Source organism: Lepisosteus oculatus, chromosome 20 (genome assembly GCF_040954835.1).
Source record: "Lepisosteus oculatus isolate fLepOcu1 chromosome 20, fLepOcu1.hap2, whole genome shotgun sequence".
NCBI lineage: Eukaryota > Metazoa > Chordata > Actinopteri > Semionotiformes > Lepisosteidae > Lepisosteus > Lepisosteus oculatus.
Genome location: NC_090715.1, coordinates 11,619,652 through 11,644,283, shown reverse-complemented (window position 1 = coordinate 11,644,283; position 24,632 = coordinate 11,619,652). Strand labels below are relative to the sequence as shown.

Genomic DNA, 24,632 nt, shown 5'->3' with positions numbered 1-24,632 from the left:
AAGTCTGAATAAAAACCTGAATTCAAGTCAGATCCTTGGATTTAACCACAGGTCAAAGACCAGACAAATGGGTAAATAATAAGTCATGGGTATAAAAAAAAACTCTCTCTTAGTTTTAAGGAGATTGCTGAAAGTTTTGCGTGCCACCACATGAAAATGATAGGTGTGCCTTTTCAACAGCATTTTCAAAATTGTCATCCGCACCATTCACATTCACAGTAGGCTGTTCTCTGCAGCCTGTCTCTAAAAGACCTACAAAGAACGTATGATCAAAAATGCAAATGCATCTTGAGGGACTGGTCTCATGAGGGATAATATTTTCTTTGCCATCCACAAAGCCAAAAATAGCTACCTGCCTGCGCGCCAGCCTTTAAAACCATATTTACCTCCCTTCACCCCAGAAATATTTGATTTTTCAGCGTCTGTGAGGAGGCAAGCTTGTGGTTTGACTGTTTGGAGATCAAGAATGAAAGCCAGAACTGGGCTTCCTCTCCTTCCAGATCACCCTGTTACACTTTATTAACAAGGTGATGCTTTGTCTGAACCACAAGGGAAACAGAGCTAAAGGAAGACGGCAAACTCCAAAGTTAAAAATCAGGTCGTGCGACACTCAGGGAATGGACTCACAGCCTTGGTATGGACAACGGGAAGGGGACACTCTCACCATTCTTGTAAGATCCATCCATTTTATTACTTCCACAACATTGTTATTTTCTTTGTGGGTTGATGTTGGTCCCTCAGCCTGGACCTGCTGTCTGGATTGTGAACTAAGGAGCCTGGGACACATGGTTGGAGACTGAGACTGAGAGAATCTGGGTCCAGGAGAGAACTGGGGGAGTTATTAGTCCTCTGGGTGTAATTACCACTAGGTGGAGCTGTGATGCTGACATCTGGCTTATGTAATAAATACAGCTGTTGAGTATAAATTCCCCCCCTTAACCTTCTGAAACCATCCAAGTCCAAGTGCTTCAGCATTTGAAAAGGCTCCCTTAAAACCTTTTATTTTATTTGGTGCTCAGAAAGTGATCAGGTCTTAAAACATAATCTACTGTATTTCTTACAAACTTTATTTTGAAGCATTTATTACTTAAATTAAAATGTTTGTGTTACCTTATTTTTTCAGAAGCCTTTTGCTTGCCCCACAGTGGAAACACTGATGTGCATGAAAGCCAAAATAATGTGAAAATCGTAAACTGTCACAATTTGGTGTTCAATCATGTATCTGTCATTAAGCAGTCACTTTTAAAATGGGTAACAGCTAAAGGGGTTTGTTGCACCAAGTGCCCTGTGCATCCTACTGTACCTAATCAGCTACAAAGCACAGACTCATTATGAACAGGTGAGCTGTTGTAAAGACATTCAGGCCTCACTACTGCAGTTTAAGAGCAGGACTGAAAACCAGTTTGAATGCTGCAATATCTTACCTTTGGTATCAGTAGCATGAAAAAACACCAAGCAGCCAGGCATTCGGATTTTCTTGTGAAGAGCTGTGATCATGAACGCTGATCTTTCTGAAGAGGACAAAATACAAGCTGGACAAGAATTACCACTCTCTGGCAGCCCCAATTGTGACAGTACGTTTGAGACTGTGGAGGGAAGAGCTGAGAGTTTTGCCATCTGTTTTGTAATTAAGACAAAGGCAGACAGCTATTCATCTCAAGCTTGTTGGAGCTATTCAAGCTTGTGTCTTGCTTGCACTTGAAGAAAAAAGGCACGAAAATGGGTGAAAAAAAATCCAGTTTCCAATCAAACTTTAGCACTAGATCCTTCCCGAAACTGTACGTGGTAATTAATCGGCCTAATATCATTCAAGGAATGGAACAATATCCGCAACAAGGTCCCCAAGAGCCTAATTAAATTCCTGATTTGGCCTACATGCATGAAAGTTTTTTTTCCATAACAGGTTTGCCATTGAAAAGAGGTTTCTCTCACTGATTTCTCAGTCACACAGTCATGCTGCGTGGGAGAAAGACAATCCCAAAGATGGTAACCGCAGGGAATAGACCAAGCAAGGGATCAATTACCTAATCTGTCTAGTGTGCCAAAATCGTCACTTGACCAATGATCCACACTGCTGAAATGCAGATAATTACCTGTCTCAGCATTTAAATGAAATCTGGGGAATGCCAGTTTGCAATAATTAGGGGAGATGACACAATGTTGGGATTAGTACCTTTAGTACCTGTTTGGTACCGACATACTACAGTATATCTGCTCCTAGTATGAGGAAAGCAAAAATCCAGTCACAGTGGTGTCTCACTTTGTGAGCTGCTGGACTTGTACTTGCTGAACTTAGATGAGATGCAATACTCCCCTTCTCCTGTGCTCAAATCGGAAACCTCTTCATACAAGCAAAAGAAATTCTGTAGAAATGTGATCCTTGTCTGCTTTAGTTTGCCTTGCAAAGCTCATCCTGCTGCACAGAGCAGCCAGATGTGCACAGGAACAACATTCAGAAACTGCAAGGGTTCTTCAGTACATGACGGCACATGAGAATTGCATAATGTGACCTCAGGATTTGCCAGTTGGCTATGAGAATCGCAATATAGTTAAAAGAGAGCACTTTGTTATTTTGTAGCTTTCTGGTCCTCCAATTACTGGTTTATGAAAAAAGTACAAAAGCTTTGTCATCCCTGCTAAAAAACTCAACAGGGAAATTCTTTAATTAGGATAGGATTTGCATTTCATATCATTGCTATAAATAGTCATCATTATCATTTCAGAATGCTTGTTTTCAAAGATAATATACAATATAGAACCTTCACTGTATCTGTTGCAATCCTGAAATACTAATTTTCTGCAAGCTCCTTGTTGATCACAAAACTAATGATAAACTGTGGGCTGATGTGCGATATATAAAGTTCATCCAAAAATAATTTTGCTGAGGACATATCAGTGACAAATTCAAGCCAACATTTCAACTGCATTCCATTCTGAAAGCCAACAACACGTTGGAATGTGCACAAATATATTAGACACCCCAACATTTTAAAAACAATTTTATATTTGCACAATAAGAAAGTGTACAGTTCCCTAAGGTAGGCTTTGTTTCATGGGTCTGGAACAATTACCCATGGAGTGTCTATCTTGTTAGCCTTGTAAATGATCCCCAAATGGATAATTATATATGACTTGAATTAGTTTAAGGTGAAGATTGAATTTAAGGGAAGAAAAAATGTGCAAAAAGTGTAGTTCTTCCTGACAATGAGCAGTTCACCTGAAGTTTGTCCTGATTTTGAGATAAGCAAATTGCAGCCGTACAGGGTCACCCTTCTGACTTATTGATCGCTCTCTTACTGCTTTAAACCTCTGAAGTCTCCGTGAGAAGACAAGGGAGTAACGATTCTGTTTCTTTCACCCCGCCCAAGAGGCAGTGGCACAGTGTGAGAATGTCTTGGGAATCTGCAAGCGAAGGCCAGGACGGGCAGAGGGCAGGTTAGCTGGGGACGTGGCCTCAGTCTCATGTTCTCCTCTCCCCCCCCCCTCCAGGAGTGGAGTGCCAAAGGCCAAAGCATCAGAACTCCAGCGAGAACGACATCGAGGTCATCTCCACTGGGACCCCCGACAGCCCCGAGCTGTACATGAAGGGCACCACCCCTCCGGATCTCACGCCCGACCTGAGCCCCGTGCCCAGCCGCCCCTCCACGCCCCCCCCCAGCCCCCACAAGCCCACCCACCGCACCAAGAATGCCCGCTTCCTGCGCCAGTCTGCCGTCGACGACGACCGGGGCACCGGGGAGATCCAGGTGCTGCTGGAAGGGCGGGGCGGGGGCGGAGGGGAGTACCTGCGGCCCAACAGCTGGATTGAGGACAAGCGGCCAGCGGAGGGCGGCGGCGGCAGCCGGGGTGGCAGCCGGGGCAGCAGCCGGTCCAACACGCCCTCCACGCAGGAGGACACAAGGGCTCGCGGCAGCAACGGCCACAAGCACGCCTCCTCGAACCACAAGCCCCGGGAGCGGTGGGCGGACTGCCCCACCACGGTCTCGTGGACTACCCACCGCTCGCTCAGCGAGAGCCTGGCCAACTCGCGCCTCCTGGAGCAGGACGAGGAGAAGCTGAGCAACTACGAGATGGAGATGAAGCCCCTCAAACGGATGGATTCCTATATGCAAGAGACGCACCCCCAAAAACACTACGGCAGCCGCGGCTCGCCCAGCCCTGCCGAGGACTATCACGCGGAGGCCCGTCCGCACGGGCACGGGCTCCAGAGACTGAGGCCTAAGTCCCAGGCCAAGGAGAACTTCCGCCTCGCCTGCACCGCCGAGCCTGCCGTCCAGAAACTGGACAGCCTGGGGATGGGGGAGAAGCTAGACTCCCGGCCCCTGTGGCGAGACTTGACCCTTTCTCCCCCACAGAAATCTCTACCCATTGCACTAGAGCACGACGAGGAGAATTTGACCGAACTCAAATCGAACTCGGTAAGTGAGCGCGTGGGGCGGGGGGGGGGGGCGGACTGTGAGGAGAAAGGGGGGTCTTGGTGTTCACAGCACTGCAGGGCTCTGGCTCTGGACACAACTCAATTCAGTCAACGCTGACTACAAGCAAAGGTAAAGGTAGTCTCTTATCTCCTGTATCACTCGTTGTTATCTGCATATCAGGCATTATCTCGAATGGAGAGTTGGAGAGGCTTGGGAGCTCAGTTAATAAAAACTGCATCTTTTAGTGTTTGCAGGAATACAACGCTGCACAAATACAACAGACCATAAGTGCCTAAACTATACTCAAGGATAAGAGCCTCCACAATGAGAATCTTCTGCATTGATGAGTACAATTAGCACTCAGTATGTCTTACAGGGGCGTGGCACACAAAGGCCATGTAATTCTCACTTCTCATGTTTCCACGTTTTTAGTTTTTGCCAGTTCATCCTTTTCCGCAGCCCAGATCTATAATCAGCTGTTAAGGGACCTCATGATACAACTACTGCTGTGTGTGCCGGTCGCAGTCTCTCCCACTGGTGATGCCTGGACGGCACGACTCACACAGCCCTCCATTTGAGTGCTTTACAGGCTGGGCTACTCAAGAACCCCTTTCCTGCCTGTATACTAGGTCTAATCAATCTCCAGTTATAAAACAATGCGCTCTTCTGGGATGGAGCAAATGGCTTTGCTCACAATAAATGGGAGGTGGCAAAATAAAAAAAAAACCCTATTAAACCACTGTTACTAAAGTGCTAGTCCAAGGCATGGTGTTGATGGATGGCTCTATCAACAGCAGGTCGATACTGAGGCTCCAGAGGCTGTGCACAGGATGAGAGGCACAGCTGAGCCCATCCTCTGGAATGGCCCCTGGGGATGTGACATCAGAAATGTGCTGGAGATGCAGCACATTGTACATCAGATGAGAACCCCAAGACAGTCTGCCCCTTGTGTCTCCCAGCACAGCTGGGCAGTATCTGGAAAATGGGAGTCCATGGGATCAGTGGACGCAAAAGTGCACACTTTCTGAAACATAGGTGCGTACACAGACATGTGGCTCACTCTGTAGGTACTTAATGTCACAATCTAATGGCTGAATTAAATAAAGGAAACATTTACTAAGGTGTTTTTAAGAAAGCGCTATAGTTAAAGATTTCCATTTTCTTTCAATTCAATATATTTCAGTCAAGAGTATTCAAGTACCTGATTATAAATATGTAGGTGAATGAATTCAGGCTTCTGGAATTGAGCCTTAGAATCAGGCTCTCAAGGGAGGCCAGAAACGACCAAATAATATGATGAAATGAGATCCAGTGTCTGGCGAAGTGATTATCACTGAAACATTCCTCATTGATATACTGTACAGGATACCACTGGCATAGAAGGAGCCCCTCACCTGCTCTTCACATGCTCTGAATGCATTTTTCATCAGGGGAAGGGTATGAAAGACATCTAAACAACATTTTCTCGCCCCAGTTTTCAGATGGACACTGCCATTGTGCTTGTGTGCTTGTAGCACACGTTGTACTGATACAGCAAACCAAACAACTCAAACCAATCATTTGAGCAAATTTTTATTACACATTTTCCAAAACCACCTTATGCTGGAATTTTAAACAAACAGACACTACTTTTTTTGAGTCTTGGTAGAATTGGTGATCCTTGAATAATAAACTAAACAGAGGCCACTCCTAAAATGGCTCAGTCCATCCAGACTCCCTCTGGGATTTGGAGGCCTGGAATCTGAAGCTGGGCTATACAATTATCAGCCTCGCCATCACCCTGCTCCTGGGCGGCACCTCGAATCTGGAACCGTGCTGCTAGAGCTCAGAGGGTAGTTGGGTTGCTGTGAAACCCAACTACCTACGGTGGGTGTTCACAATGCATCCTTTGTCCCCCCCTGAAGCATGTGCCACCTGTGGGCAGTTTGGTCACAGAGAACGAACGTACAAGAGTACAAGAGATTACAAGTAAGAGGAAGTGACGCATCTTGTTCCTTTTGCTTTAGTTTATAAACCCTGCTCCGTCTAGAAAAAAGGTGGATAGCCCAGCTCTGCACATTTTAGCGGATACATGTGCCATAACTCCATCCCTGCTGTGCTGGGACAAGACGAGGAATGAGTGCATAAAAAACAGAAGGGTGCCCACGATCGACAGCAAAAGCTCACTCAGCACAGTCCATCCTGAATGGATATCTGCAGCGGGGTGTCGGTCTGCCTCTGATGGCAGCCTACCTAGTAAGAGTTAAGTGTTTAGCCTGGAAGTGCAGCGCCTAACAAACCCACTTGCGCCCACACGATCCCGAACACGGCCTACACTCACGAGTGTGCCCACTCGTGCACGCGCTCTTCGGCTCTCCTCAGCGTGAGGACCTTCAGGAAGCCTGTTAGTCCCGAGAGCGTTTGTTACAAGAAGAAGAGACGGGGTTTTGGAGAGTGACGCCACACAGGGTCTCGCCATTGAGCCAATGAGGCCTTGTTGCAAAAATGCCTAAAGACCTTTGGTTTAAAAGGTCAAGAACTTTCGTAAAAGAACGTGAAAACAGGAACAGTGTCCTTACTCACGTTAGTACTTACAGTCTGCGCATAAGTCTGGCCTGCTGGCATGCTGCAGCTTTAGTCAAATGAGACGAAATCTGTGAGAGGAAGATCAAAAAGAGATAACACTGCACTTCTGCACAAACATCAATACACAGGAGCCGCAGCTGATTGGAATTTGTAGCTTTCTGATCACCTTTCTGAGAAATCTCCCGACTGCACGTCCGAAACAGATTTTTCATCACCAAACAGCACATCGCAGGGTAGGGCGTCACATTCTGTGTCCTCCTGTCTTGAAATGTCTAAAAAACGAACTGTGGTAATAGGTAGTTTTAGAAGAACGTCTGGCAATAGAATGAGTATCCCATATTCATTTGCAGAAAAACAAATTAGGGCCCAATGAGATAATGTAGGTAAAATAAAAAAAGGGATTTGGTTTTGAATTTTTAAAATTAGATGCCAGAAAAAACTTTCTAAAATACCGTAACCGTCAACTACATTTTTGGGCAGAAGAATTCTATTATTTACTATCTATTCAGGACAGCTTATACAGTATGTCTCTGCCTTGATTGGGGTTGCTGTTAAATGGGATCCCCAGACCCCACTGTCTTATAGAAGAAGCCACATTTCTAGCATTATTGTACTGTACTTAGAGAGTATTTTTAAAATAAACTAGATCATTATACATGGTTATAATGTTTTATGAATAAGTAAAATACTCCATATTAGTCTGTCGTTAAGCTTTGGAAAGGTCTTTACATACCCTATATCAAAACACAGTCAATGTATTAAATGCTCCTCTACATTAAGTCCACTTTTGCCGGTAAGCAGTGTGAAGTTTGTAATACATGATCTTTCAGGCAGCCCTGCAGACAGAGCACAAATATCAGATCACCTTGCTGCTCTTCCTGGGATACCTGGGAACCTATTTTCCAGAAACGTGGTCGGAGATTCTGCGCACCTTTTGTACCCAGACTCTAATTTCTTCATCCTGTCATATCTGACTCCCCACTCCAACAACAAGTTTCATTACTTTCAAAGAACCTTTTTTTAATTCACATTTTATGATGGCATTTTGCATAAAACAGCTTCCGGGATGGATTCAGGGATAATCATTTCAAATCTAATGCCTGTCCCTTTTCTAATAAAGGAATCTGTGCTCCTAGCGTTATACATAGAGTAGAAAATGCAGAAACTTAGATGAATAAAAATAGCCTGTAATGAATTGATTTATACTCTGGCTTCTGCATATGGAATTTTAATGTTATGAACTTCCCTTACTGGTAGTGAGGTAGTAGGTAGTAGGCTCTACAGCCAACCTCCCTACTGTAAGATATTAATTCTCTAATGCAGATTCTATGCATTTCAAATAATAGAATCATTTTATTTCCTCTTGTCTTTTTCATTATAGTAGTAAATTGGTACAAGATAAATACCTACTCATTTTCTTAAAGCAAAGCGGTGGGGCAAAGATATTAGTCCTAGTAGATTAAAATCCAAACACAGATCTTGTGTAATAAAGAGCATTATTTATTTGCTGAATTCTAACTGAGCTGGCTGGAGAGCTTTTACAAAGAGGAAAAAAACATTTTGCAGGAGTAAGAAAATAAACAGGAGAAAAACAGCAGTGCAACCCACCTTGTTCATCTGGTTTCTGATATCAAGCCTGAAAATAAGGGATAAAACATCCTTTCATACACAATGTCCTGTAATAAATCCAGTTTTCCATTACCAAGCCAGAGAGTTCATTCCAGGGGTTTACTTGTCCAACATATCTAAACATGGCTTACTGAGTACGGCTGCAGAAACTATTTCAGAAAAAGACAAACCAGTCCTGTTCTACTACTGCAAAACATCAGCTCCACTCGACACTATCAGAGGTGCTTAAAGAAGTCAGTAGTCATTTCTGGAGTGCAGACAAAACATATGACTGAGGCCCTACTACCTGGGGTTACAACCATGTTAAGAGAGGCTACTTTGCTTGATTGTAGCTTTATGATTGAATATGCTTCAAAGATCTCACAGAGTTCAGCTCACTGAATGTGTTCTGACCTGTAAACACATCATCCATTGCACTGGGATTGCAATGGGATTCTCAAATAAATGTCATTCAGTTTGGCAATTCACTTTCACTTTTAATGCAAATGTTTCTGAAATGGGGCTCCTGAGTCTCATCACAAGTTCTCTAGCACACTTTGTGCTCTATCCAGGCTAAACCCTAGAGTTCAGCTACGATACATTACTACAGACCAGGACTCTGTTTCTTGCCAACTGTGACAGGAATTTACAAGGATTTCTTAGCATGGGTTTCCTCTGTTTGTCCAGGAACAGCCACCACAGGGACTCATGAAATTCAATCCAGATTCCAGCAATCAGGCCTGGGCTCTCCTGCAAAGCACCATGGAGATCACAGTGGGAATAAAACAGCAAATGCCTCTGATATGTGTCCTACTTCTCCCTGATGAGGAATGGGACGGAGAGATCTGAATTATTGAAAACGGAAGCTAAGGTTTTCTTGAAAAAACACTTTGGTAATGATGTCTGGTCAAATACAGCACATGCCGCTCTTCCAAATTAGCTCCACAAAAACGTATCTGAAACAGAAGAAAGGGGTTTCGTTTTGACATTTCCATCAGTGCTGGAAAAATGAAAAGCGGCCGATCCCTCCTGGACACAATGTGATTTTGCGGCATGAACGATGCCCCTGGGGGACTCATTTTCTGAACATTCTTCTCAGGACAAGTCTGTGGAGGTCAGGTCACAGGAGCTGAGCTTAATACCCCATATAAAACCAAGAGGTTCTGAGAGGTGAAAAGCAGCAATATTTCTTTTTAAAGAGTTCTCATTAAAAGGAAGTGAGCACTATTAAAAGCACTAGAAAAACAAGCTCCCCAGATACCCATGCTTCATCCCATTACAAGAGAATTAGGTCTTGAGAACAGCTCCTTAGTGGGGATCCAGCTGGGCTCATCACCTCCATAAACAAGGGAAGGAGGTTGTACAATATGAGTCTGACAGTAAGCAGTCACTCATCCAGGGGTCTCTCTGTCTGTCACCCCCAACATACTCATTACATACAAAGATAAGCAACATGTTTGGAGGCAACACATCAAAACAGGGGCTGTAGAGGCATTCTCCCTCAGTCCGCACCGCACATCACTATGATTCCAGCTCCACTGTTAGTGGACAATTAGTCATTGTGTTCAATCGATAACAATTTGGTTTCTTGCCCTGAACCTCACTGGGTCTGGCTCACCTGTTTGCACCAGCTGTGTGGAATAAAAACACTCCTGACGCATGGTTAGACAGATTCCCTTGCGCTGGGTCCTTGGCAGTTGCGTGTTACAAGGTGTGGCTGGAGAAAGGGGCCCAGAGCCCGTGGGGTGCGAGGGAGGCCAGCAGCAGGAGGATGATGGGAAGGCAGGCAGCAGGGAACTGTGGGACAGCCCGACAGAGTGGTCCTCCTGGGTGAGAAACATCCCTTCATCAAACAGCAAGGGAACCGTCTTTTCGCGTTTCTCCCCAGCAATCAAGAGGCAAACCGTGACAACTTAACAGGAGCAAACAGATTTCCTGTCAGAAGGAGCTCAGCTGTGAAAAGAGTTTCACAACTTCTCGGGCTTGAAGAGTAATTTAACTAGCATCTTTCTCTGTCCAGCTGTTCTGCAATTTCCATGCAGCCCGACCCAATGACTGCTACTGTCCAGCTAGTGCAGTATCCACGCAGCATGTTCAAACAGCATTTACTGTCCAGTTACTGCAGCATCCATAAATAAACCTAGGTGATTATGAACCATTACTAAAAAATAGTAGGGATTCATAGTCCACCAACTCAATTTCAGAAATAACTAGAATGTTTATTTGAATGTTGTTATTGTTATTATTATTATTATTATTATAATTATAATGTTGATATAAACTGAAGAAAACGACCCACAGTATGTTTTGTTTAACAATTACACAGTGTTTAAATACCAAGGCCATAGCAGAAGCTATTATCTCCCACCCCCAGCATCTTCACCGCTCCTGAGTTGAGCCGTTGTAGCTCTTGCACAGCCTCTAATGAGAGCGCCTTAGTAACAGGCCACGCTCGCCAGATTAGCCGAGCCGCTCGCTCGCAATCCTGTCCTGGCATTGGCTAGCGCTGCTCTGTTGCTAGGGAACAGTTTATGCCTCTCCAGCAGAAGCTGTCTGCCGAGGCAAGAGCGCCCCGTGTGAACGGAACTATCGGAGGCTCAGGCTGCGAATGCAGCAGTGCGGGAGGGTTAAAGCACAGATCCCCGCGTTAGACGAAGTTTGGGCAGGTCTCACCACTTATCGAATATCCTGCGCATGTCAGGTGCTTGGCAGTGGTCCAGTTGCGAAGATGTACCGTGTTTTGAACTTCTTATCTCATGAATAAATTTTGGTAATAGAAGCAGCAATATGCATAAAATCAGATCTGAAATATATACGCCCTTTATTCTCGATGGCTGTGATTTGTTAGGTGGGGTTTATCACATTTCCATGGAACACAATACATTAGAGCTGGGAATTGTTCATTTTCAGCAACAATGCATACAGACATGCCTCCATGTCCTTAACTGAACTGTTAAGCGATGCAGTCTGAGGTACAGCATAGAAATGAAATGCAGAGACTTGTTTTCCTGTATTTAAAAGCAGGCCGCCTGCTGTGTGTCTCAACCCTCATCTTGATTGACTGGGGCTTTTAAAATATTCTCCTCGTCCTGAAGTTTAAATATACATTTGTTCCAAACACCACTCATGGAGGTAGCTTCCAGCCCCTGTGTCAGCAGTCTCTCTAGTGAAATACTGTTTTTTTTCGGTATTGTTGTGAAGGTGCCAAATCATAAATTTTCCTTAAATCTTACATTTAGGGCATTGTTGGGCTGCAATGGACTTTGTTGGGTTTTCTTTTGTTACTTTTACCCCATGAGTCCAGCTGAGATATTCTAAAGATATAGTGAGATATACTGTGCTACCAAAAGCCTTGCCTGTGAAATAGAAACTAAAACAACACACAAGGGGAATGTCTGAAAACAATTCTGTGCTCCCACACACACATGTTGCAAAACAATTAGGGTCCAGTTCAGGCACACACTGGCCTGATACCTGTGCAATGCTGTACAGTACAAGGAAGCTGATTTGACAAATGGCTTAAAAACATGGTTTCTGCCACCACACAAGGACAGGCAGTTGTGCATGGACTGCTGTAAAACTCAGATTCCATTAGTTTCCATCCCAGGTATGCAGTGGCCAATGTTATGTGTGACAGAAGGCCACCTAGTGTTAACCAGGGGTGTGCAGGCCCTCTCTAGTTCTGCGCAGCTCTCTGTAAAGAGGCAGGTAGGTATAAAGGGCCTACATCAAGAGGCACTGTTTACACAGCCTGACAACCCCCACACTGAGACTGTGTGGGAGGGCGAGTGGGAGGAAGGCAGGATTCCCAATTAATGCTGCTCTCTTCCTTTCTCTCTTCTTTTTGCAGGGCTCAAGCTCTATCCTGGTTGTTATGGTGATCTTGCTGAACATTGGAGTCGCCATTTTGTTTATTCACTTTTTTATTTAATGTAATGCCTATAAATTATGATTATTCTTATCTATATTATTAACGGCCCCTGTTTTGACAAAAAAGTGAAAATTCAAATAAAAAAAAAGTGACAGAAGGAGACGAACTAGCAAACTCCAACTCAACAGAACCTGGGAATGAGATCTGATTTCTACTCTGTTTCCTTTTTTTCCTTCGCTCCTCGCCCAGTTCTCAACGTGATAAGCCGTTTAACAGTTGTTTTTCCAATTCCTGTTTTTTAGCCTTTTTATTTTGTTGGTTTGTTTGTTTCTGGCTTTAGTTTTTTTTTTTGTTCCTGAAAGTAACAACGGGAAAAAAAAACCTGGCTTGTACAACAGTATAGCGTTCTGTGGGCATGGCAACGCAACGAAACTCCATCCCTCTTCCACGTGCTGCGACCCAGAGCAGGAGCGTCGTGGGCCACATCCAGAGAGAGGACAGTACAGTGAGGAGCTGGTCTCTGTCCCCTCAGTGTGAGCTTGGAAGAAGCAGCAAGCACCCCCTTCTTTCAGGAGCCACTCCTATAGGTTTTTCTGTCATGGCAGTCATGTTTTGAGTCAGATACCAAACAAACCAGGGCTAAACGCAATGTATGCAATTAGATGACAGAACCAGGGTTACCCTTCTGCCATGAAAGGGCTTAATGATGATCTGCTGTGACGTGTGGATTGTGAAGCGTTTTCTCAACATAACTTCCGATTCAGGTTCTAGCTAGATATTTTTAATTTGGGGGTGGGGGGGGCACGATGGAGAAGAATTTTCCGACATTAAAATGAGCCACTTCAGACCAATGTCATGTCATTGACCTGCCTTATTGTGCTTTCTATTGACAGGAAACAGTGCTGCATGTTCCTATGCTTTGAACACAATATGCAGGAGGGCTAGTTTCCACTCTCCTTTCGGTCATCTGTTAAGGAAACAAGAAAAGACACCTTTCTTCACCTCACAATGAGAAAACGGCTCACTAACTCCACATCACAAAACGAGGGAAAGCAAAGTCACAGTGGACGAGACACACCACAAATCAGAGAAACAGAAGTGGAAAGTAGGAGCTGACACAAACCGAAAATCACACTTCCCAGAGGAGAGACTGTTAACATTTTAAACAACTGCTTTCAAATTCACAGATTTAAAAGAAAAGTTCATTTTTAGCTTTTTGCAAGACGTCTGAAAAGCCATTTGCCTTGTTTTTTTTAAAAAGTAACAAAAGTAACAAAATATATTGCATGCTCACGTATGTTTTAGTTTTGTATAAAGACAAAAAATATATATCTAAAAAAAAAAATAACTCTTCTAGTTTTGAAAGCAGTTCAGGTTGCAAAGCTGTTTAAGTTCATCCCAAAAGGTTAACCTTTAGATTCGGGCTTAGTCTAGGTGCTGTTATTGGTCATCAGCTACAAGGATTTCTCCCTTTCTGAGGTATTCACACAGCCTGTCTCTTCCACACAAACTGTTACTCCCTTGAACGCAAATGAACTTGTCTCTGCTTTCCATTAACTCCCAATTTTTATTTGTCAATTTTTAAACTGGCTTATGAACAAGACTGTCAATGACACTTTTATAGCATGTGTGTAAGGATCTTTTTCATAGCTGACCTAGCCTGTCTGCCTATGCTCTGTACCTAAGCTGTCTCTACTCTGTTTCTCTATCGAAAGAACCACAGCCTGGTAAGCACACAAGGAGACGTGCTGTGCTGTGACAGTGTCACGGAAATGCTGGACGAGTTCCTTTTCATGAGCACAGGCTCACCAGGCGAGAGTTTCTTTGAGTCATTTTGAAGACTGTAGGGCTTGAGTGCTCAAAATTATGAATGAATCTACCTATTTGCTATTTGGCTTACATCTCCCCTGTGTTCCAATGGCATGCCAGTGCATGCAGGTTTTGTTTTGTCGTTTTTTGCCAATCAAACCTGATTTATGTGTAAAAAAAAATTTAATCTGAACTTCTGTTATATGGACATTCCAGCTTTGCCTTTTAAAAGCAACCAATCTGGTGTAGAAAATGGCCTGGAGGGCAATATGTTTGCTTGACTTTTCATTTTTTTAGATCCATTCACTTTAAGAAATGTCAGAAATCTTTCTTTCTCTCTTTATCTTTTTTTAATCAATAAATCTGTGAACCATTTCACTTTCCATGTTTATTGCCTAGAATTTTCCTGTGGTTGCACACAGATTGTGAACACGGGGAGATTGAATACTCCTGACTGTCTGTTTGGAGGGTTTTCTCCAGCTCATTTGGGGGGGGGGGTGAGGGGGGTGGTGTTGTATGCAGTGGAGAAGGCACGTTTCTCATCTCGAACTGCTTTTCCAGCATGGAGGACAGGTGCTTCAGTCTGTGCACAGGAGGGGGGAGAGACTGCATCTTAGCCTTGCCAGTCAGGGCAGGCTGCTGCCATGACAACGCAGTTCAGGATTCTGTGCTACCATGCAGGGGGCGGGGCCAGACGGTGGGCTGCCCCCCACCCCCACCCCCAGGAACTGTGATGCTCAATGAGCACGTTCAGAGGAAGGGAACCAGCCTGGCTCTCCTGAGCCCCACAGCCCAGAGCGGTGCTTTTTCACTCAGGCAGCTAAAGGCATGACTTGACATCAGCGAGGCTCTGAAAGGTTCCTTTTAGGCCACTAAAAATACTACACAATCCCCACCCCAAAAAAATAAACACCTGCACACAGTTGGAGATTTCAGTCTTCACTGAGGCTAAACCCTTGTCCAGTCGTATTTCCTTTGAAAAGAAATGAGTTAAAAAAAAATCTAAAAAAATCCAAGAATGCCTTCTACCTGCGCATTCATAAAAGCAAGCAAAACAGATATCACACTGGGAGGGGCATTTTAAGCAGGCTTCCCTGGTATAAATCAGAACATTGAGGCAGTTCATTTCTCCCCTACTGATAGCCAGAGTGAGTCACAGCACGGGCACAGTTGTGTGAACTGTGTCATCACGTCGAAGGTGTGAATCAGACATTTTAGTCTAAAATAAGCAGCAGCAGTCTAGAGCACTAGAACAACCCGATTCAGTTTGGGGACTTTTTTTTATTTCCTCTCTGCGAACTGTAAATCCTTGTTTTTGAACCCAACAGCCTCCTAATGAACCTCGAGTTTTGGAGAAGAGACTCCGGGGGTCTGTGGGGCTGGAAGTCTTGATGAACACAGAAGCAGTGGCCGGCAGTCCCCTGAGTCAATCCTGCATTACAGTACAGTAGCAAAGGACACGTCCACTAGCGCATTCACACTGTCCACAGTTTTATTTCAGGGCACAACATATTCTCCCAAGTTCAAAGCGTACTCACTGCTGTTGACTCTCCCTCTGGGCCTCGTGCTTCACTGTAGGACTCCATGTTCTGACCTGGTTTCTTGCCAGATCACCACAACCACGCAGTCTCACTACACTTGTCCAGTGCTCCAGAGCTCTATCAGTCCAGCAACAATGTATTCGGACCTCAACCCACTTAGAACAAAAGCCCCCTTGAGAGACAATCCTTTTCTTCCCACCATTTGAGTGTACTCAGTCCAGGTCTAACACAGTAAGACAGTGGCTCTATTCTAATGAGGTTATAACTGAAAGAAAATTCTGATTCAGTACAGATTGCCTTGCCTATATATATCACATTAGTTTACACACCTGCTGTACCAATACATATAATGACGACCCCAAAGCATTTTATTAATGCATCTTTGAATAAATAAAAATGAGAAAATTCCACTGTTTTCATGTTTCCATGGGCCCGACAGAACAGAATAGGCAGATTAAATAGTATGACGTGTCTTCTGTCATCAGCTCTGGTGAGGCGATAGACAAGACACAACCAGCAAAAATGCCAAATGTTAGCTGCAGTTGATGTACAGATGGGCAAAGCGAGACTACAACAGGATCAAACTGAAAGCCACTCAGGCCTATAGGACTTTATAAGAAACGACGCCCACCACAATTTGAGTAAAGAAGTGCCTCCTGTTCCCTGTTTTAAATTCACTACTTCATAGCTTACACTTCTTTCCCTGATTCATGTTTCACTTTTGGGTCTGAAGAAAACCATTGGACTCACTATGTCAGTGCTTTTGAGGATTCATCTCCTGATACTGTCACTTTCTACACATCCAGAATATCCATGTGTCCGTGTAATGGGTCAGGCTTTCCTCTGCTTCCTGTGTAAAGTTGTATAGCCAAGTTACATGCTCATGGGAAACTACAACATCTGTGATCCAATTCTCTGTACTAGAGCCTAGGTCTCAATTTTGTCAGCCTCGAGGAAGCCTAGCTCATGCATGTCCGCCACTCTGTTCACAGCATGGTTCCACTAACAGAAACCTACTGCCGACAAGCTCTGCAGGCTGCGTGGAACTCAGACAGCAGCTCTGAAAGTTAACCAAACTCACCTGACCAGTAGTCAGGTGGTTTTTACCGAGTTTACAAAGCTGGGTGAGACCACCTGATTATTTGCTTTTCTCTTTGAGAAAAGTCCTAGAAATAAGTAAGACGTGCTCAAAACTGGCCTGACCTAGCAGGCTGGGAAAGAAAATAGACTACTGACCACCAATTCATCCTCGGAAATCTAATTTAGATTGGCATATGCGCAACACACACCTTGACCACGCCGTATACAATAAGGGAAAAGAGAGCACCCAGCTCTGCTCTGAGTGAGACTGGGATGAAGAGAAAAATGAGAAAAAGTGGTATCATTTGTGTAGGATGTAAGTATACATTGGCTTCCTGTATCTGAAAGGTATTTGTCAGTTTGTTAAAACATCTCATCAAGCAGCATTTAAGATACTCTAATGCATTTTTTAAATTAATAGACAGCATACCTTTTGTAGTAATTTTTGTTATTCAGTTGTGATTTTGTCATCAGAATCTCCTCCAAATATCCATTAATATGTCGCACACTTTTCCTTTTGTTTCGGAGATTTTGTTTTCTATATTGAACACCAGGGACTAGGAGGCCTCCTGTGAAAGTGTGGTGTGTAACTGTGTGCGTCAGCTCCCATCAATAAAGCCTTTACCGTGTACAGGAAAAAGCGATCAGATTCCTGCTGGAATAAAGGCCACAGCAACCTAGACCTGTTGCTGGGAAAGTGGGAGCTGTTCAATAGCTGGAAATTATCTGTCAGCTGAAGCCACTGCATGCCCAAAGGCTCCCATGTGACAGAGCAGACCCACAAGGGCAGAGGAGGGCTCAGTATTGAGGCGAACTTTGCATTCACACAGGTGGGGCTGACCAGCTGTTACGTCCATTATCGACAAACACAGCCAGCTGTCTCTGTCTTCTTTTTTCATTTTACACAATCCCGTCTCACAGCGCACCACCTCCTGGTGAGTCATTTTCCCAAAAGGGTACAGAAACAGCACAGCAGAGAAGCTAAAAGTAACAGAGAATTCAGGGTGGAATAAGCTTTCAAAGTAACCCGAACCAGTAAATCTAGTGAAAGGAACCACGCGGAATACTGGAAGCTGTCCTTAATAGTTTACATCCCATTTTGAGGGTTGTGCTTTGGTTTAATAGGGAGTTTATGGACCTTATATTTTATGATAAATCACTTCACGTGCACAGACCATGCCTGGAAGTGCTTGGTTACAGTACATTTACAAGGTAGGGTTCACTTCTGTCTTAAATGTAAATACAGTGAATCAGTAAGTGATGTGTGTTCTCTTGCAAATAACCTGCAAAAAAAGGAAATCAGGACACTGTGTGCCAAACAAGGCAACAAATAATTCTGAGACCATTTTTTATGTGACCATTATAGGGTCACACTCTGAACATTTTTTTTTGCACGTGTTGAATCTCTGAGGATTACGGCATTAGAAACCCACAGCCCAGACTCTCAAAACACCTTTCCCAGTCCTTTTAATTAGTGCACTGCTACGATTTGACCACGATGGCTGAAAATGGCACTATCTCTTTTAAGTGTGTCTTGCAGAAGAGAAGGACACACGAGGAGCTTTATGAAATAATAAGGAATCACAAGCAGGGAGAGGCAGTCTAGCACCAGGCTGGCTGTGGACAAGCCTAAAGGTCACCAAATGTATTTTGTTTTGGTTTTGATCACATCTAATTTTATTCATGATATGATATTGTAGGTTGCCCTTATGAAGGAGTCATAAATAAGTGATGCCTTCTAAGTCTACAAATGTCTCCTAGCTGCATTTTACCCAATTGTACTGTAGTTCTGAGACAGGAGGATGTGCATCTTTAAAAACCACAAGTACTACCCAGATATCTGTAAATACTGAACAATAGTAGAGTATGGAAATAGACCTATTATGACTATTTAAATATTTATGACTAAATATTTATTATGACTATTTAAATATTTCAACTGTTCTGTAACCTTTTTAGCTTCAATACAAGAAGAGACTGTCTTGAACCACACATCTGGACTGAGTGAGACAGTTCCTCGGACCTGGAAACACATTTACAAGCCAGGACTGGAGTGAAATGTCAAGAACTGATCTGTCCTGTTCTGCTCACCTTGTCTACCTGAATATCAACTGGGCCCAGAAGTATCCATCAAGGTTATCAATAATGGAAACAAACATCTCTACAAATCGCCCACAGTCCCTCTGGAGGTCTGTACAAAGTGAAGGCTTATTCCAAAGCTTGTTTATTTAAGTCAAGGTCTGGTCTTCCTAAATAAGAAAACTCATAAAGTTCATATTAACTAGACTGGAACTACAAAACGCTTCCTTAAAAACATCACAAGAGTTTTGTTTGTATAAATTATAAGAAGCCTTAGGACTTTGTAGAAAGAGACAGTCAAAACTATATTTGATATGAGTATCCTTTGTAACCAAACTTCCACACTCTGAAGACATTCTGAAAACCCAAGAGAGAACATCACTCACCACAGGAACAGATCTACATCCTTTTCTTGTTGCAGTCTTAAAGGTCATCCTTAACATTCACTGGAAACCTATCCATTCTCTAACCTTTTCATCCAGTTCAGATCACAGGGGAGCGAGATACAACCTGGACAGGATGTCTGTGCATCGCAGGACACACACAGACACCAACACAACCATGTGCACACTCACACCAGTGTCGACCTACCAGCATGTCTTTTTTTACTGTGGGAGAAAACTGGAACACCAAAAGAAAACCTGCACGAACATCGGGAGGACATACAAACTCCAAGCTGATCCGGAACTGAATGCAGGGCCCCAGCGCTCTGAGGCAGTGGTATTAACCACTGCGCTAGCATGCCACACCACAGTAAGGCATACTGGGAAAATTACTGCATAATGGAACACATCACATATAGCGCTGTTCCTCAGACTACTATAACAAATGCAGCCCTTGTGAAACCTGCTGTAAGAGAGTTATGAGTCTGCACAGTCTGTTCCAACATGCCTTGATTCCATTTTTGGCATGGAGACGAAAAAAAAACTGTCAATACTGTTCCACTGATGTCTGGTAAAAAATGGGAATGTTAATATTTGACTTTTCAGGACTTTTTTTTTTTTTGCTTTAGATTTGTACTTCAAAAATAAGGTTCAAATGGCACCTCTGCTTTGAACACTACTTTTTTCTGAGACATAACTTGAAAAAGTAAAGAAGTGTGTAGAAACTCTTTGTTTTGTTTTAATTTTTTAATTCTCCCTTTGTTTAAAGAAAGGCATCTCATTGGACTGAAAAAAAGAAGTGAGACACTATAAAATGCATTTCCCCTCCCCTTGTAAGTGATATAAAACTCCTTCATATGTCCACTTCTCTCTCATTTAAATACTACGGCTGCAGGCAAACTGATTTTTTTCTAAGTCACAGATATGTACACAGATTGTACTGAAAGGGTTTAAAACATTGAAGGTAGGATTGCGCATACTTCCTGAGCACAGCTGTAACGAGCTGAGATATCACAGAGTGCAGAAAAGTCAAAGTGCCTTGAGGTGTCATTTCCTGCAGTCGACAAAGGTTATGCAAGAAGAAGATGTCACTTCCTCTCAACAGACAACAAAGCACTCAAGGGGAGATGTCTGACAATGGAATCTCAACTTTTTACTGTTAAAAAGACAGCTGTCAGGATCTATATAAGCTATATTTTATATACTGCACTTACTGTATTTTTCTCAGAATCCTGCTACCTGCTCTTTAACATGGTTTTGTTTGATGAATCTAGGCTGGCCTTCACACATTGCACTCCACATTATTCAAGCACAGCTGCTTCAAACATCCGCCTCGAAGCTGGTGACTTTTCCCCTCCTGTCTCTGCACAGCACAGATGGGCCCATGCTTCCTGAAAGTATCTTGGTCGGTATACTTGAGCTGATTTTCTTTAGTCCATAATGCAAGGTTGTGCAAGCAAACCAGAGAAAGCAGTCTGCAGTACTTTTAAAGTCCATAGGAGGATCATTTTTGATGTTAAGCTTTCTCTCCGGCACAAAAATGACCCACAACTAAGAGACGTGTGGAGCCATCAAGTCAATGTGATTTGAGGTCCTCCATGCGTCTCCGGTACATCACACAACACAACATCATAGACGTTTCATAATGAGAAGAGCAGGCAGTTTGACTGCTTGTCAGTAGGCGTTTCATTGAGGGGCTTTTGTCTGTTCTGTTCTAAGGGATCAATCATCAGGCAAAAGCTTTGCGTGGTTACCCAGCTCCAATTCACTCACCCACCTCCAGCTACAAAACGCTCCTGCTTTCTCTCCTAAATCTGTCTCTGTGGCACTTACACATCCATCGTCTGATCCAGTTCTCTTTAGCAAAATGGAGCAAAGGAAGGATTTACCTACACCCTTTATCAGGACAGCTCATCAAAAAGAGACTGCTATCGAACAATCATATTTTTGCTTGTTCACCTGGCTAAATGCATGTGAAGCACAGATTACATTACCAAACCAGGTGGTGACACAGTGGGATAGCATCATGCCTGCCTCCCAGCTCCAGGGTCCTGGGTTTCATTCTGGCTTTGGGTGTCTGTTTCGATTGAGTCTGCATGGTCTCTCCTAGCCCATGCGGATTTTCTCAGAGTGCTGTCAACTGACATCCCAAGCCAGAGATCCTGTGCCTCTCGGACAGGACCCAGCCGGCTGCACCACAAGCCTGAGAACTGTAGGAGTGGGACGTTGAAAAACAGAAGAGAAAGAGTACACATTGTACGAAATAGTCCGTATAGTAGGCCAGACATGGGCCATGCTTTCTACAGCACAGATTCTACTGCAGCTGGTCTCCACGTTTCCCCTGCATTCATCATTCCATTTCACCAGACATTTTTCATGGGATTGAGATCAGGATTTTTCTACACTGCTCCTTGTTGGTTGATGTACAAGTGTGCAAAAGAACACATTACATTCTCACCCTGACAAAACCAACAGGCCTCGTCCAAAACATGAGAAATGCACTCTATCATAATGTCATCACCACACTGAACAATGCAATATACTGTAGGTCACAGAACAGAGAAGGCTCTGTGATTCTTTGTTATATGGTTGCGGGGCGAGCTGGTGATGGTGTCCAGTCCTGTTCAAATCATCATCTCGTCCTGCAGGGGGTCATGTGTTGGAGAGGACTCTGAGGGGACCCATTTTTGAGATTGGCAACATGGCTTTACAAAGATATGGCAGAGCATACGGTTATCATGAAAGGACATTTTCCATTCTGACCTGCACCTTTCTAACCCGTTCAGACCATTCAGGTCCTAATGTCTTCCTTTCAGATTGAAATTGGGCTTTTTCAGGCCTTTCTTTCAACAAATTCCACTTCCACCACTTGAAGAGAACGTGGGCTCTTCTAAACTACAGCTGCACATCCTCCAAAGCCGCAACTTTTCACCAGCCTGTTCCAGCCTTCAGATCAATTCCCTCAGATTACAATCCCATACGGATGCAAGATGATTAAGTGTACGAGGCCTATGGGATACCACAGGATTACAGATGGAGGAAAAATGTGTATGTATCCCTCGGTAATCCTATAATAAAATAGCTGCTAATCCAATAACGTTTGTCTGGAGAAAATCCTGCCGCATTTGGCATAATATTTTGTTGTGTGCAGACTTGTGAGATCTACAACAGTGAAGCATGGAATCCTAAGCCAATCTACGCTACAGCAAAGGATTACTGTAATAAAATTACAATACCACTGCCGCGTAGCCTCATCACTGACCAGGATAAGAGGATTACCCTTCCAAACCTTTCAGTGAGTGGCAGAGGAAAGAGCACCAGCCCAAGACTGATCATCCACTTCCACTGGGACATGCACTCTTGAAGGCACTGGCATTCAACAAATGGTAAAAATAAGTGCTTGAATTTCTATGGCACTTCTCAATCGCTTTATGCACAGGGATAGCACCTTGCACACACTTCATCCATCACAAAAATGCAGCCCCGCCTGGATTTCACGCAGCTGCACTGTGCACTCTGCACCAGCAGCTTCACTAAAAAGGAGATCAGGTAAAGGTGAACTAAATGAAGGAGAAACTTTGGGAAGGTCAGATTGTACAGTGGAATTTAGCCAGGACACTGAGATCAGCGCCCCTACTCCATTAAACAGTGCCAAGTAATTTTTAATTACCAAACAGATGAGAATGTGGTTTAGCATTTCATCAGGAGGACATGGCTTCTGTCCTTCCCCTGTCGGCATACTGGGACATTGGTTTGGACATTCTGGTCCAGAGACAAGAGATCCACCTACATTAATGGTCCACCAACACCACATTCCAGTACTAACCGGGAATCTCTTTTGTGCCTCAGTATATTAAATTTATGGAGCTGCTTCATCAATACTACAACCTTCCACCCCCCTACCACAGAGCAGTCTGCACAGCAGGGACCTCACAAACACCGTATTGGAAAGACGGGGCCAAACCGAACGCCATCATCTCAGGCCACACAACTGCCCCAGGTCCTGACAAAGCTCGCCAGGTGATGAGAGCAACAGGGCACACCTATTTTTCTCAACCTCCCTGGCTGGTGTAGGATGCTCCCTTGTGACACTGAGCAACAAGCTGAAATTTGAGCAGAATGACATCCAGCAATCAGTCGAGGGAGTGACATTTTCATTTACAATCTTTCCAAAAGGAACGACAGCAGCCTAGCAAAATCACACTCTGCAGTCTGCAGGCATTGTTCTCACAAGTAGAAGCAGTGGGAGGAAAGCGAGAGAAATGGGAAACGATCAAGCCAGTGGCCCGCAGTGAAGAGGAGCTGTGCATCTTTTAAACCTGTAATTGTTTCATAACAGGAAGGATACTTTCCAACAGATTCAGGAAAAACATTTTTACCAGTATACATAACGGATGCAGTATCCCTGGTCTACATTATAACATCAGCCAAAGAAAAGTCAGTTCAATATAACTGCCCGGTTTGTCATAGGAGGGGCCTGCATTTTCCATCTCCTTCCTCACATGTTTTATTCCCTACACTTATCTGTGATGACAACCGATTTATGGGCTACAGGAAGGAAAATATCTATTACTGGTACTTCAGTTAGAAAATCAGCACCGCTTAGGGAGTTTTCTGCCTTTAAAGACAAACTCGGAGCACTAAGAGACAAACACATATTGTGACTCAAGGCAAAGACTAGGCAACAGAAAGGATACTTGTATGGTCTCTCTTTTTTAGGGACTAATTTCTGGAAAATAAGTCTAGAGCCCAACAGCCCAGAGCAAAGTTTCCCTTGAGGATATAATAAATGCATTTGTCTTACATAACAGAGCACAAGCTCTAAGATAAGAGTCCACAATTTAAAATAACATACATTATCAGATCTTCCCTGAAGAAGATCTATGTTCAATATGGTGATAAATGTACTTTATTGCTCTTTAGACTACAGATTGAAATCACCAAGACACTGGCAATCAGGGAGGCATGAGAACTAAGCTAGTGTCCCATTACTCTAGGATTTCCCATGCTGCCCCTCTTCGTGGGTTGGCCAAAAAACAGTTAGCAATGATGTTTGGCAGTTTAGGTAAGGGCTAAGATTATTCTCAAACCTGAGCTAAAGTTCCTAGCGCTAACATTTAATGTGCAATGTTTACACAGAAGCTGTTCTTTTCAAAATTCTAATGCGCCAGTTACAGAAATGAGATGTGTCTCATTCTGCTTCATTGCTCCTGATACAAATAAATGCCATTAATTTAGGATCTCACCTTCTCTGCTTTGTTGTTTTAAGTTTCATTTT

The 24,632-nt window shown here is 43.6% G+C and overlaps 1 protein-coding gene across 1 annotated transcript in view; it reads left to right on the top strand.

Annotated features, from left to right (window-relative positions):
* jph3b (junctophilin 3b) overlaps positions 1-14,646 on the top strand; it is a 58,484-nt gene extending 43,838 nt beyond the window's left edge. Inside the window, exons 4-5 of the mRNA XM_006641189.3 lie at positions 3,490-4,418; positions 12,442-14,646. Coding sequence (XP_006641252.2) covers positions 3,490-4,418; positions 12,442-12,522 — 1,010 coding nt within the window. The 3' untranslated portion in view covers positions 12,523-14,646. The remainder of the gene's footprint in view (positions 1-3,489; positions 4,419-12,441) is intronic.
* The last annotated feature ends 9,986 nt before the right edge of the window (positions 14,647-24,632 follow it).